Genomic DNA, 15,761 nt, shown 5'->3' with positions numbered 1-15,761 from the left:
CTGCAACAGTGACAAACATGTGGACGCTCTTCATTCAGATCTGTTCAAAAGGAAACCTTCACTCGGCAGCAACCCCAAGACTACATCAGATGATGGCGGGGAGAGAACTGAGCAATATGCCGACCCCGTAACCACAAGGTGTACAGAGGTATGTGGAGAAGGGCTTCATAGCAAGTCTTGTAGCAAGATATGTCTTGTAAGAGTTTTTCCTGAAGGATGTCCACAAAAATCCATAAAAATGTATGCCATACTCGATGATCAGAGCAATCGCTCATTGGCCAGTACAGAATTCTTTGACCTATTCAACATTCAAGGAGAGACCTGGTCCTATACCTTGCAGACATGTGCAGGAAAGGTCAATACTTCTGGAAGAAGAGCCCATGGCTTCGTAGTTGCATCAGAATATGAGGACACAGAGTTTCCTCTTCCAACTCTAATCGAATGTGATCAGCTACCGAACAACAGAGAAGAAATCCCCACACCAGAGGTTGCACGTCATCACCCTCATTTGAGTCACATTGCTAACTACATTCCACCACTTAACAAGGATGTTAAGATTTTGATTCTACTAGGGAGAGACATTCCTAGAGTTCATAAAATAAGAGAGTTATGTAACGGTCCAGATGATGCTCCTCAGGCCCAGAAACTCGATCTTGGATGGGTGATAATAGGAGAAGTCTGCTTAGACCAATCTCACAAGCTCTTGGATGTAGCTTCCTACAAAACTAATGTTACCTGTCAATTCATGAAATGTCCATCGCACTATTATGTGAAGGAAAGACTTGATTTTAAGAACGAAGTTCCATATCAAGCACTCCAAAGCATTAACTGCAAGCTCACTTCTCAAAAGGACTTTGGTGATTCAGTGTACCAGACTACTTGTGATGACAACAAGATTGCTCCTTCAGTCGAAGACAAGGAGCTCATTAAGATTACGGATGAAGAGTTCTTCAAGGACAATTCCAACAATTGGGTAGCTCCAGTACCCTTCCGAGTACCAAGGCTTACTCTCCCTAACAATCGAGAACAAGCTTTAACCAGATTTGCTGCACTGAAGAAAACTCTCCGTAACAAACCTGAGAAGCGAGAGCACTTTCTAGCATTCATGCAGAAGATTTTAGTGCCAGCAGTTGTCCTCACACAAACCATTTGGTTTTCAGAACCCAAGTTTTTAATGGACCAGTCTTCTACAAACTCAGAAGAAGATATCGATTTCTACCTGGAGGATCCAGATACTGATCCGGAAATCCGGCCTGAAGTTGTAGCATTGAGTTCCAACATCTGCTCAAGAAGAAATTTGGAGGATGAAGATGACTCCACAGTTATGGGGGATGGAGCTGATGAATGGATGCAGGCCAAGACTCTGGTTAAGCCTCCGGACCAGCTGGAACTCAGCGAGGCTGAACTTAAGGAGGAATTCACTCGTATCCTGACTGCAAACAACCCTCATGCCCCCCAGAACATTGTGAGGTACAGTTTTAAGGAACTGGCCTACAAACCCATTAGCATCGTGGACCAGCTGGCCGTACACTTCTCCCTGGATGGAAACATGTTAAACGAAGACTCTGATAAAGCGCGGCGACAGATGGCGAAGTTGGGAGTCATTGAAGAGACTCAGACCAACGACTCCACAGAGCCGGGAGACAAAGATACAGATGGGAAGTCTGACGCTCAGGCTAGTGAAGAATGGACAGAAGGTGAGGAAATACCATCCAGGAACAAGAAGGAGAGAAAACTGACCAACCAGTTCAATTATAGCGAGAGAGCGTCCCAGAGCATTAACAAACCCCTGCGGGAGCGAGCTTCTCGGACAGAGCCACCTCCAAGGGCCACCTTCTCCGGCACTGCAAACCAGTGGAAATTCAACCCACCACACGCTTCACACATGGGCGGAGCATGGGAACGTATGATTGGGATGGCAAGGCGCATACTGGATTCTATGTTGCTTGATGTGAGTTCTTCACGTCTTACCCATGAAGTACTTACTACATTCCTTGCTGAGGTCGCAGCAATAATCAACTCAAGACCGCTGACAGCTGTATCCACAGACCCAGAATGTCCAACTGTTTTAACTCCAGCTGCATTATTGAGCCGGAAAATTGGACAGATCCCAGCGCCAAAGAGCATCTTTGATGAAAAGGACATATATAAACGTCAATGGAGATATGCTCAATACCTTGCAGATTGTTTCTGGAACAGATGGAGGAGGGAATACCTCACACTTCTTCAAGGACGTAAAAAGTGGCAAACCCAGAAGCCTAACTTAAAGGAAGGGGACTTGGTTCTTCTAAAAGAAAAGCAAACCAATCGGATCCAGTGGCCAGTTGGAGTTATTACAAAGGCCATTGCTAGTGATGATGGAAAGGTCCGAAGTGTGGAAGTCAGGATTGTAAAGGACAGGAGCCCAAAAACCTTCCTGAGACCAGTCACTTAAACAGTCCTAATTATGCCTGCTTCCAAAAAATTCTGATTCAGTGTTATGTGAAGGAGTCACTTAGATCTCTAGCATAGTTAGCTTAGAGGAGAGGGCTACATAGCATTCTACTGTATGCAATGTTAATTGTATGTTTATGGAAAATAATTGTGTAGTGGTATCTCACGATACCAGGCGGGGAGTGTGCTGCCACGCAGCTTTAACTGTCTAGCAGTTGTTATTACATGTTACGTTATGCTATGATATTGGTATCTTCCTAGCACCCCTGCTGTTTCTGGCTAGATGGTTTCTCCCATCTCCATTTTCCTACTGTAACTGCCATTTTGTTTAGTTGTTATGAGGAGACTGCAGAGTGTGGAAGCTGTGTAACTTCATTGTAAATTTACCTATGGAAAAGCCTCTATGTTTATGCCTTTGCTAACTTGAAGCATAAAGAAGCATTGGAGAACACCTCTGGAGTCTTTATTCATTGAGTAAACTATCTGTTAAAGCCATCATTCAACCTGCTGCACACACTTACAGACTGGGTATCTACAAGAGGGTCACAGGTACAATCGATGCTGAGACAGAACAGTCACTATTTTTATAGCAATGTGCCATTCAAAAAGTAAAAATGATGAATTTGTCTTAATATGAGAATGAATAATTGCCTTATTCAAAGTTTGTATAATATAAACTTGAACAAATGATTATCATCCTATTTCATACAATATAGCATACAATTATATGCCTTGTTATACAGGACATATTGCATTTAGTGCCATAATATTAGTGAGTAGGTAAAGAGGACCAATTACATATTATTTAATGGTTATAGCCACTTCTTAATAGAAGGAGAGAAAAGAAAGAAAGATAATAAAGAAAGTAAGTGGAAAGAAAGAGAGGGGTATAATAATTTGGATGCATCAAGATCCCAGGTATCCCTTTATATGTATAGTATCCATGGGCCCCACATCTAATCAAATCTGGTTTCATTTATTTTAATTATGCAGATGAGTTTGTCATTTAAGTGATTGTAAACGATCACCTTGTAAAACAACGCATTCAGTTTAAAATAGAAATGAAAGTGAAAACATTTGTGAATAGATATATTAAAAAAAACTACACTGATCAAAAACATTAACCACTTCTGGACCAAGCCCATTTCTGACACATGTTGTTTACGAGTTAAAATCTGTATTTTTTGCTAGAAAATTACTTCGAGCCCCCAAACTATATGTATAAATATATATATATATATATATATATATATATATATATATATATATATATATATATATATATCTATATATATATATATATATATATATATATATATATATATATATATATATATATATATATATATATATATAATATATAGATAGATATATATATATATATACATACATAGCAAAGATTCTGGAGAATAAATTGGCGGTCATTGCATTTTTTTTGTCACGTGGTATTTGCGCAGCGGTCTTTCAAACGCCATTTGTTTGGAAAAAATATATTTCACTGCATATATATTGTGAAAGATGATGTCACACTGAGTAAATAGATACCTAACATGTTACGGTTTAAAATTGCGCACACCCACGGAATGGCGACAAACTACGATCAATAAAAATCTCCATAGGTGATGCTTTAAAATTTTTTAACGGTTACCAGTTTAGAGTTACAGAGTAGCTCTTTTTTTTAAATTATTGCTCTTGCTCTGGCGATCGCGTCGATACCTCACATGTGTAGTTTGAACAGCGCTTTCATTTTCGGGCGCGACTTCCGTAAGTGTTTTCTTTCGTGCGCGAGCCCATGGCGACAGGGGCGCTTTAAAATATTTTCTTTTGATATTTATTTTATTTGATTTTTGAATTGTAGCACAGGTTTTAAAAAAAAAAATAAAAAATCTGATCACTTTTATTGCTGTCACAATGTAAACATCCCTTGTGACAGCAATAGGCAGTGGCTGGTACTCTTTATGGAATGATCGTGGGTCCACTCCACTGCACTTCAATGCATTCAAAATGCTGTAAACAACATTTTTGAATACTGTCACTTTTTTAAATTTGGCGCCTTTAGCCGCCGAGTAACCCGGACGTGACGTTATGAACGCTGCTTCCTAGTAACATCATCGCAGACCCGATCAAAGCCAAATCAAGCTTAGTTCGGGACTCCAACCAGGCAGGCAGAGCCGCAGAAGGCGGAAGGAGGAGGGTGTCCCCTCCCGCTCGCTGGGGTAACGGCCGAGCGGCTCCCGAAAGCCGACCACTGGCTCTAGAAAATGGTAGTGCGATGATGCCTCTAGCTGCAGGCATCACCCCAGTACAACTACTTCTTGCAGATCACGTAGATCTATGTGAGTTTGCGGGAAGTGGTTAAAGGAATACTTTTTAGTCAGAGTATAGAATCAAGTCATTTAAACTCTTGGGATACTGATCTGGTCAGTTAAATAGCAGTTTAATAGGTTTCAGGTGCTTTGGTGTTAATGAAATTAACAACAGGTGCAATAGAGAGACAACCTCCAAAACAGGAATGGTTTTACAGGTGGCGGCCGCTGACTTTTTTTTCCTTACTCATCTTTTCTGACTGTTTTTCACTAGTTTTGCATTTGGCTAGGGTCAGTGTCACTACTGGTAGCACAAGATGATATCTGGACCCTATAGCGGTTGCACAGGCAGTCCAACTCCACCAGGATGGTGCATCAATATGTGCCATTGCCAGAAGGTTTGCTGTATCTCCCAGCACAGTCTCAAGAGTATGGAGGAGATGCAACCCATCAGAAGGACTGGTATCTGCTGCTTTGTGCAAGGAGATACAGGATGAGCACTGCCAGAGCCCTACAAAATGACCTTCAGCAGGCCACTGGTGTAAATGTCTCTGACCAAACAACCAGAAACAGACATCATTAGGGTGGCCTGAGGGCCCGACGTCCTCTAGTGGGCCCTGTGCTTACTGTTCAGGCACCATGGAGATCAATTGTCAATTGCCATTAAACATCAGAATTGGCAGATCTGCCACTGGCTCCCTGTGCTTTTTACAGATAGGAGCAGGTTGACCCTGAGCACATGTGACAGACGTGAAAGGGTCTGGAGAAGCCATGGAGAACATTATGCTACCTGTAACATTTTTCAGCATGACCGGTTTGGTGGTGGGTCAGTAATGGGATGTCACTGCCAAATTTCTGGAAAAGTGAGATTTCTGGTGACCTAGATATATTTATTCTCGTAAATAAGCAAATTAAGTTCTTAATCAAATTATTTTGGGACACTAGCACCATTTAGGCAGCACGATAGTGATTGGATAGTGTCTAAACAGTAAGGTGAATTTTAAGGGTAATTTTTTTATTATAAAAATGACCATAGAACCAAAAACATTTATTCGGTTAATGCACAGCTGCTATCATTAAAGTATACCTAATATACTCCCAAAATGAAAACTCGAACTTCATTGAAAGTTCATGAATCAATATAAAGGGCCCCTTGCTCCAAAAATATAAACTGCTTCAAATAAAGTACATCAGTCAAAGTTTTCTGTGCTTCAAACAATGCATATATCTTCATGAATCCAAAAATCTTCAATCTTCATTCACAATTGGGGTTACAGGCTGCTGCTTTTAATCCTGCTGCTTTTAATCCTCTCCATTCATAGTCCCACCATGCAATAGTGTCTACATTCTTCTCCGCCTGTGGCTTCCTTATCCTTGTGTGATAAAAGTTCTTCCAAAGTGTGCAATGTAGTTTGCTGGGACTGCCATAACACTACAGTGTATATGAACCATTACAAGCTGAGGATATACAGTAGCTCACAAAAGTGAGTACACCCCTCACATTTTTTTTTTTATATTTTATTATATCTTTTTATGTGACAACACTGAAGAAAACTTTGCTACAATGTAAAGTAGTGAGTGTACAGCTTGTATAACAGTGTAAATTTGCTGCCCCCTCAGAATAACTCAACACACAGCCATTAATGTCTAAAACGCTGGCAACAAAAGTGAGTACACCCCTAAGTGAAAATGTCCAATTTGGGCTCAATAAGTCATTTTCCCTATCTGGTGTCATGTGACTCGTTAGTGTTACAAGGTCTCAGGTGTGAATGGGGAGCAGATGCATTCAATTTAGTGTTATCGCTCTCACTCTCTCATACCGGTCACTGGAAGTTCAACATGGCACCTAATGCCAAAGAACTCTCTGAGAATCTGCAAAAAATAATTGTTGCTCTACATAAAGATGGCCTAGGCTATAAGAAGATTGCCAAGACCCTGAAACTGAGCTGCAGCACGACGGCCAAGACCATACAGTGGTTTAACAGGACAGGTTACACTCAGAACAGGCGTCGCCATGGTCGACCAAAGAAGTTGAGTGCACATGCTCAGCGTCATATCCAGAGGTTGTCTTTTGGAAATAGATATATGAGTGCTGCCAGCATTGCTGCAGAGGTTGAAGGGGTGGGGGGTCAGCCTGTCAGTGCTTAGACCAAATTTGGCACACTGCATCAAATTGGCCTGCGTGGCTGTTATCCCAGAAAGAAGCCTCTTCAAAAGATAATACACAAGAAAGCCAGCAAACAGTTTGCTAAAGACAAGCAGACTAAGGACATGGATTACTGGAACCAAGTCCTGTGGTCTGTGGAGACCAAGATAAAAACTTATTTGGTTCAGATGGTGTCAAGCATGTGTGGAGGCAACCAGGTGAGGAGTACACAGAGAAATGTGTCTTGCCTACAGTCAAGCATGGTGGTGGGAGTGTCTGGGGCTGCATGAGTGCTGGCGGCACTGGGGAGCTACGGTTCATTAAGGGGACCATGAATGCCAACATGTACTGTGACATACTGAAGCAGAGCATGATCCCCTCCCTTCGGAAACTGGGCCGCAGGGCAGTATTTCAACATGATAACGACCCCAAACACACCTCCAGGATGTCCACTGCCTTGCTAAAGAAGCTGAGGGAAGGTGATGTACTGGTCAAGCATGTCTCCAGACCTAAACCCTATTGAGCATCTGTGGGCCAAACCGAAGGTGGAGGAACACAAGGTCTCTAACATCCACCAGCTCCGTGATGTTGTCATGGAGGAGTGGAAGAGGACTCCAGTGGCAACCTGTGAAACTCTGGTGAACTCGATGCCCAAGAGGGTTAAGGCAGTGCTGGAAAATAATCGTGGCCACACAAAATATTGACACTTTGGGCCCAATTTGGACATTTTTAACTTAGGGGTGCACTCACTTTTGTTGCCAGTGTTTAAGACAATAATGGCTATGTTTTGAGTTACTTTGAGGGAATAGCAAATTTACACTGTTATACAAGCTGTACACTCACTACATTGTAGCAAAGTGTAATTTCTTCAGTATTGTCACATGAAAAAAAAAACAAATATGAGGGGTGTACTCACTTTTGTGAGATACTGTATTTGGTGGAACGAGGAGGAATCCTTTTGAGGCTGAAGGAGAACTGATCCATGAATTAGATAACAAAAGATGGCTGGAGTTACTATTTTTCTGGTGAGTTGCTAGAGTGCAAAGGTGGTGGTCACATCTTGGGTGCGCACATTGTAGATGAAGATTAAATATTTTTGGATTACTGAAGAAATATGCAGGCTGTTTGAAGCAGGGGACACTATAATTGATGCACTTTACTTGAAGCACTTTATTTTTTGGAGCATGGGGGTTTTATATTTTGATTCAATTTATTGTAACTGTAATTATTTGTATTATAATAAATAATTAGATAAATGAACAACTAGAATAAAGTCCTGTTCTTTTCCTGTTCAGTCAGAAGGATGAAAGTAATATCATCCACCTTGCTGTCCTGTGTGGTTGTGCTGTGTAAATATCAGAGCTGCATGAATCAAAATATGACACATTTGTCAGGTAAAATTGCTCTCAACCCTTGGAGTATCAAGCTGAATAGAGAATGGGTAGACGGCTTGAGTAGTTCATAACTGCCCACCATAGACATGCTGACCAAGGAGAGTAGCAACTATATTCCCTATTTGTTTAAATATTTCACATGCCGATGTCTACAAGAATTATAAGTTATAAGGATCCTAAAACAGCATTTTCGTAACAGAAAAGATTCTCTTTTTTTCAGATTTGCACTTGAGTTATATTAACCTCCCTGGCTGCATATAATTCTTAAGAATGAGCAGCCCAAATCAACTATTTACATATGATTTTTTTTTTTACTGTGCGTATATATATATATATATATATATATATATATATATATATATATATATATATATATAAAAAGTACAGTAAAACTGCAGGAAAGGGCACTGGGGGCAAACTAATGTGAATTTATTTTGCATTGTATCAGTGTGTTTGGTATGTTTTACTTTTGAATTTGCCGCCGGTTCCACCTCCCTGCGAACGTCACGTCGCAGGAGACAGAAGCCAGGGCACACAGAGCGTCGGGAGGAAGATCCGCTGCCGCACACTGCCCGGATACATTGCTGGATCCCGGTGACAAGATAAGTAACCACTCTACCAGGATCCAGCAATCTTCCTAGCGGTATCTCGAGTGTGGCTCAGGGTTACCGCTTTCAGCACTGAAATTTAACCCCGAGCCACACTCGGGAATACCGCTAGGAAGGTTAAGAGCAAATTTGAGAAAATCTGCTATGCTGGCAGTCTTTTAAAAGGCAGTGTCATATCTCTATAATTTGTTGTCCTGTGAAATTATGTCATAAAAAGAATCATTTGGGGTTTGTGGGCCTTCATAGCACGTAGATAAAGTGGTAAGTAGTTCGAAGAACCTGTTACGAGTCCACATAAGATTCAAGGGTGGTAGCTAAAATTGACATGCCTTGCAGATTGGCTGTTTTTTGTTTATTTTTTGGGTATTTGCAGATCTGCTGGTTTGGTGAATCACATATTAGGTGCACATTTTCTAGTTATATTGCCAATTTCATGGCATACCAAGACTAGAAATGCTCTTTTTTAGAATTAGTTTTTTTTTTTTTACTTTTTTTGGTGTAGTCATTTTCTTTTGACTATTGATGATTAATGATTTTTTAGAATAAGTTTAACAACATAAACCTATTAAAACTAGGCCATGTATGAGTGGACAGGTTACAGAGAAAGCAATGCTGAGGCTACCAGTAACTTTCAAGGTTACCCATGATGACAGTTATTCCTCTAGGCAATATAGTAACCTTAAAAAATTAACTAGAGATTTAATACCTTTCCAGTACTATCCTCTACTGAACTTCTTTCACTGACAGTCTTGTCCCAATATACCATCAATGCTGTTACCGATTGCTGAACTTATGCAACTGTGTAACTGTTAGAGCTAATAAGTCATATAAAAAAATCCCAGGAGAGGACCACTGCCATCTCATCAGGTTTATTACTTTTAGACAGCTTTTTTACTGCTGGTTTCTGCAATCAAGAGGGGTGGTGTTGTATTACATTAGGACACTTTGCCTGCCTTGCCTCAGGCCAAATATTTCAGAGGTCCCCAGATGAAAATTTAATTAACATCTGACTTAGTGAATAGCAGGAAAAATGAATGAGGTTACACTGTTAACATGAGTGTTAATGTGATTCCTATGTTCCGTTATATGATGTGCTTTGGGAGGTGCTAATAACTGCCTTTTAAATCAAACTCATCAGATTTAAAGATCAGTAAAACCAGGTTGGGATTATTAGAATAGAGAAAGGTATTCAAAGACTAAAATAATACAGGCTTGGTTTACTAATACATGACAAAGTTTTTTGTATTTAAAAAAACAAAAAAAAACTCAACACCCTTAAAGAGAACCAAGCACTTGACATATTTTATCTTTAAGTAAAGTTTTACCTTAACCTTCCTTGAAATTAATTATTATACAGTCCAACTCTGCTTGTTTGTTTGCATCACTGCACTGCAAATAGAAATGTATCTCAGCATTACGGAGGTGCCAGAATGAAAATTTAGGAGCTGGGGTGACATCAGCAGTTCCTCCAATGGTATGAAGATCTTTGATAGCAGGAATGCTGGACTCCCAGTGATATGACTTTTAGTGTGACTCAGTATTTGCCAGTCTTTTCATTAAAACAAGAACGTGAAATCGTACAGAGCCTGTACATGCCTTTTCATGCAGGTTGCAACAATAGCTAATTGCAATCTATATGCAATTTAAGTGCTACAAAGGCAACCTATTCTGATCAACTTTAAGTAGTATGGGGTGCACCTGTGGGATATTGGGTTTACTGTATGTTTCTAAGAGCAGAAGATTCAGTGTATGACACCTGCTTTATTGAGTGGACAGGAGAGAAAAAATTGCAGTCTTTGGGCCACATGAAGTATGCAGGGGATGTGGAAAAATATAATTTTAAAGAAGCAGGCTGTCTTTTCCACTGTATACATTTATTATTATAGCTTATTTGCTGTTGTTCTGTCCAGTGGCGGAACTACCAGGGTCGCAAAGGTCCTGGTGTTTCCCCACTGTGGGGGGACCCAAGCAATGCTGTGAACCATCCATTACTGTTGGCACATTTTAAAAAAATGGCCTGATTTATCCTGTCCATAAGACAGGAGAATCAGTCTGTAAATATAGGAACCCATTGGCTGCAGCTGAGCTAAGTGTCCCGGACAGTAGAGGAGAGAGGAATACAGCTGCTCCTCGCTCTCCCGCTCCTGTTCCCCCTGTGCCTGTCTGCCCTCCTATCCCCGACTTCCAGCTGTATCTGAAAGAAAGGAGATGTGTGGGCGGGAAATATGAATGATGCCACTGTCTAAGCCACCAGATATCATCCTCGGCCCTCGGGAGAGTGAATACTGAGCAGTGAAGTACACTGATCTCTGAACTGTCCCCATCTCCCTTCTCTTCCCCATCTATCTCTCTTTCCTTTTTGTTCTTTCAACAGCTTCACAAACTTGCTCAGTTCCAGTTGGCACTCAAGCAGCCCATACATTGATGGTTGAACCATAAAAAAAAAACTTGATCCAATTCCCCCATCTACATATTCAAGGTGCAATCACTGAGGAAGTGGCAGAACTACCAGGGTCACGCTTGTGACCAGGCCCTGGCGTTCCACTACCATTGGGGTTTACAGCCTCCTCTTGCTGTCCGGTCCCTGCTATTGACAGCAGCAGTCTAGCGTATCTGACTCCATGACAGCAACAGCAGCAGCACATTAGGACCCAGTGCTGTTTACATTATGGGGCTGATGTGTGAATGCGTGGGGAGGCCAGCACTATTGGTTACAGACAGGTGAGCTCCCCGCTGGTCACCTAGCAGTGGTGATGCTGCATAACCTTCTCTGTTGACATTCTGATCGGGATGCAATCCAGGTGATGTTCCCAATCAGATCTAATATTAAATATCACTGTGGTTTTATTGATCAGAGTCCCCACTTTACTGGCATGGAGCCCACACATCTGCTGAACATATTGGAGTAAAGGGCCCAGGGATCATTTGAAAGCGCCCCAGCCCCAGAAGGAAAAGCCCCAGGACCCATGAAAAAGGCCCCAGGACAGATGGGAGGGGGGTCAGGGGGACTTTTGTGGTTTTGTGTACCAGGGTCCTGAAGGAACTAGATACACCTCTGATTCTGCCTAAGCACATGCTTTAAGTCTACAGGTATTTATTTATTAGCCCTCTTTCAAGACTGAGATGGTGATTCTGAAATGACACAATTGTATAACTTATGATTGCTGAGCAGTTCTTGGCTGTGTTCACAAATGGCTAACACTTATCACCTCCCTACTGTAGCCTCTCGCCTTGTCACCTACTATAAAGTTAAAATGCTATAATCTGATCACTGGAGAAAGGAGGAAATGCTTTCTGCTGTCTGCAGGAAACTGAAATACATCATCCCAGCCTGGGCAAAGTCACTTAATCTCAGGTCAAGGAGAATTTAAATGATAAAAAGTAGAGCTTTTCTGAAAAATATTACTGTTGCTGTATACAGTAAAATCAGGTCTGATAAACGGTAACGTCAAAAAGTAAATATACTTTGAGGAATTTATATTGCTAAAATATATCTATATAGGTACACCTTTATTTTATTAGTTTGGAAAGGAGCACCCTCTACACCCTTGTTTTACCCTTTTCTAGTCATTCATTTTATTACAAATGCGTTTTAATCCTCATAGAGTCTGTTTTCTTATGTGCTAAGATATAAATGACTTACATTTTATTTGTGACATTTGGAGTTAAGGTAGTGGGTTCCAATATTTTTAGACGAAAGCTGACATTTGACAGTGTTTAATAATGTAACACTAGCCTGTTATAAATTAAGATATAGGCTGAAAAATATGTTATGGAAGAAGTACCTGGGACTTAGATCCGGCGGTCCTAGGCTTGTAACTGTTGGAAGGTTAAGTCTTAAATTCTTATCCCGTCTTCTGCTGTTAAGATATGATTCATTTTCCATCCTTGTTCTTGCAGAGTTAAGGTTTGAAGATTTCATTGGTGACTTGTATGGGGCATTTCCAGAGAATGGTTTCAGATTAAGCCCCAGAGAGCTGTTTGAAGACTTTTTGTACTTTGTGTTCCTTGTACGTATAGTAGATGGAGATGAGGGTTCATCCTCCCCCGTGTCATCATCATCATCTTCCACGATGAATGATAGCCTTTTATTTACACTGCCATTTCCCCTGGGTTCTGTCTGAAAAACAAAATATTCAAAGACTTTAGTTGGTTTAATTGACTATTGTGTTTTATGACGTCATGTTTCTCAATGGTTTGATGCTAGTATTAAAAAAGCAAAGTCAACACAGGAATAAAATACATTTCTTATGCTGAACGCTCTTGTTACAGTTGTTAAACAATAGAATCATCATTTCTTCTTTCCTTGCAAAACTTCTACTCACGGCCTGCTACTACATGCTGTGTGTTTTCTTTATTATAAACAATACAGATACAAAAAATAGATTTCCCTGCAAACTAACAAAGAAATAATATTCATACAATCGCAAATACACACACCATATGTTACGGCTAGGGAAAACAAAAAACAGTATGTCTTATGTGATCAGTTTTAAATTTGACCCAATCAGAACATAAAATAAAATATGTTAGGAAATCTCGTCATATATATTATAATCATGAGATGATCAGAATAAAACAGCAAATCAAGATACCTTACAACCGGATTGTAATGTTTTAGGGCATCCTAAAATCATAAATATACAAACCAATGATACAGTTCAGTTTTAGTTTTTTAATACTATTGCTGTGAGGAAAAAAAAATGTGTTTGCAATACATTTTTCAGTTTTATATAAATACATGGATGCTGCAATTTAAAAATATTTTGCTGTACTGTATATGGAAGCATTACTATTACCATTGTTAATATTTTATTTAGGAACATTAGACTTCAGAGTGAACATTTGCATTTACTATGATTTGAATTTATTGTGTTAACTATATATTTACGACAAGTATTGACCTATTATGGTTAAATAAAGAAAATATGTTTGAAAATCACTAGGGGATATACAACAGAATTTTATTCAAATTACCTGTTTAAATATTTTCAGGCAGTCACAGATAAAAAATAAGGTCAAAGTTTGACAATATTATCTTTTGGGTTTGTTGCCAGATATAAACCCCATTAACATTTACTGCCAGATTATACCATTAATTCTAAATGAGAGCACAATCCCCATGTGAAATAATAAGATGCAGATACAAAATAATATAGAGTAATCATGTGATGGCTGACATCATACTGCATTTTTACATAATTTTTAGTTAAAGTTAAAATGAAATGTTCACTCTGTGAAATGTTAAAGTGAAATGTTCAGAATGCAGAGAGGTAGGAACCATAGGTTAGGTCAGTGTTTCTGAACCTTTTTTTAGTCAAGGCTTCCTTTAAAATTCCGCACAATCTCATGGCATCCCATTCTAACATTTTTAAATTGTAACTAATATTTTTACACAATGCAGCAACATCCACATGCAAAGGACACCCAACATTAGAGGTGATGAGTTCTTCCAAAGCAAACACACCTTTGCACACTGGCACTGATTAGTATTCCAGTGTTTCTCTTCTCCCTCAGTTAATATGACCCCAGTGCTGACAGAGAGGGTAAGGGGAGGGACAAACAAAGATGCTGTGCCGATGCCCGATGTTCTCCATGTCAACCGATGATGTAATTGATCGTTAGGCTACTGGCAGCTAGAAGGTTGTAATGGTGCACAATAAAAACTTGTGGCTTTATGTAACTAATATGTAGGCTTGATCCAACCACTGACGTGTATACAACTTTTTGGCAATCGCTAGGCATTTTTCCAAGGCAGCCCTGAAGATACCTGAAGGCACCCTGAAGGTCCTCTGTTGAAGTCACATACGAGGAAACGCGTCAGGACACAGGCACGCTGTCTCCCTGATGGTCACCGAGGTTTTGGCCGAATTTCCGGATCTCACCCATAGGCCAAACGGACAGAACCTATGCAGGAACGGTGAGCAGGCCATCACATCGGGATTATCTATTACATGCTTGAATATTTCTATCTTGATGTAAGCATATTGGATGCTGGGGGTTTTATGTTGGAGTGTGGGTACTAAATAAAGCTTTTTGAAACGGTATCACACTATTGTGCCTCCTATCTTTCCAATGTTTTTATGGGTATGAGCTGATCCCTGACTGAGACTGGAAAGCTGAGTTCTTCTGGTGAGAGCGGAGGTGGTCTGGAGTGTCAAGGGTTCAAGCAACCAATGCTTACAGGCGTATTACCATGTTATTTCTGGTGAGTGCCCACTCTTAAGGGGTCACTGATGGTGTGGTGAAGGTTAATGCCGGATTAATTATCTCTGAGCACCGGGAACACCGAATATTTGAGGAATAGCTGGTTTTTACCTTGAATAGAGACTGTTTTGGCGGTATAACTCTCTCATATGAGGACTATATGATCATGATATGTTGAAGACATATTGAGCGCTGCTGAATGTGATTTGTGCTGGACATTTCCTGTTTTAGTATTTATTACATTATATTTTAGTCTGCTTTTTCTCCTGTTATGTGAGTACCTCTCTATTTTTGTTACATTAAATTTTCCCTTACGGTATCACACTATGTGCCTTGTTCATTATTCCCTGATTTAATACTGCGAGTGGAACCCCCGTGGACATCCACTTCCTGGTGATAGGAGCCCAGTAGATCCCGACCATTATCTTAAGGGACCCTTCCAGATAGGACCCCCAGACCACTTCCAGGAGGTCCTCATCCAGGAATAGGTGAAGACATCGGGAGTCTCTGGTCGTTGGATACATATATACACCCGCTCCATACCCCCGTGTGGGGTGGGTGTTTCTGGTGAGTGAGTTTTTTACCAGAAGGATCACCCAACACCTCACTGCCCACCACGGGGTCACTCCTTATAGCCATTACTAGAGCGTTGTCACCCATCATTTAT

The 15,761-nt window shown here is 40.4% G+C and overlaps 1 protein-coding gene across 5 annotated transcripts in view; it reads right to left on the bottom strand.

The window, feature by feature from the left end:
- KCNH8 (potassium voltage-gated channel subfamily H member 8) overlaps positions 1-15,761 on the bottom strand; it is a 675,597-nt gene that overhangs the window by 51,224 nt on the left and 608,612 nt on the right. For all 5 annotated transcript variants that reach the window (XM_082259173.1, XM_082259175.1, XM_082259174.1 and 2 more), the window contains one exon: positions 12,673-13,007. In XM_082259173.1, coding sequence (XP_082115299.1) covers positions 12,673-13,007 — 335 coding nt within the window. The remainder of the gene's footprint in view (positions 1-12,672; positions 13,008-15,761) is intronic.

The sequence above is a fragment of the Pelophylax lessonae genome (assembly GCF_965119305.1).
Source record: "Pelophylax lessonae genome assembly, chromosome: 5".
Taxonomy (NCBI): domain Eukaryota; kingdom Metazoa; phylum Chordata; class Amphibia; order Anura; family Ranidae; genus Pelophylax; species Pelophylax lessonae.
Note: the sequence above shows the minus strand (reverse complement) of the source record. Positions and strands in the feature narration are given on the sequence as shown.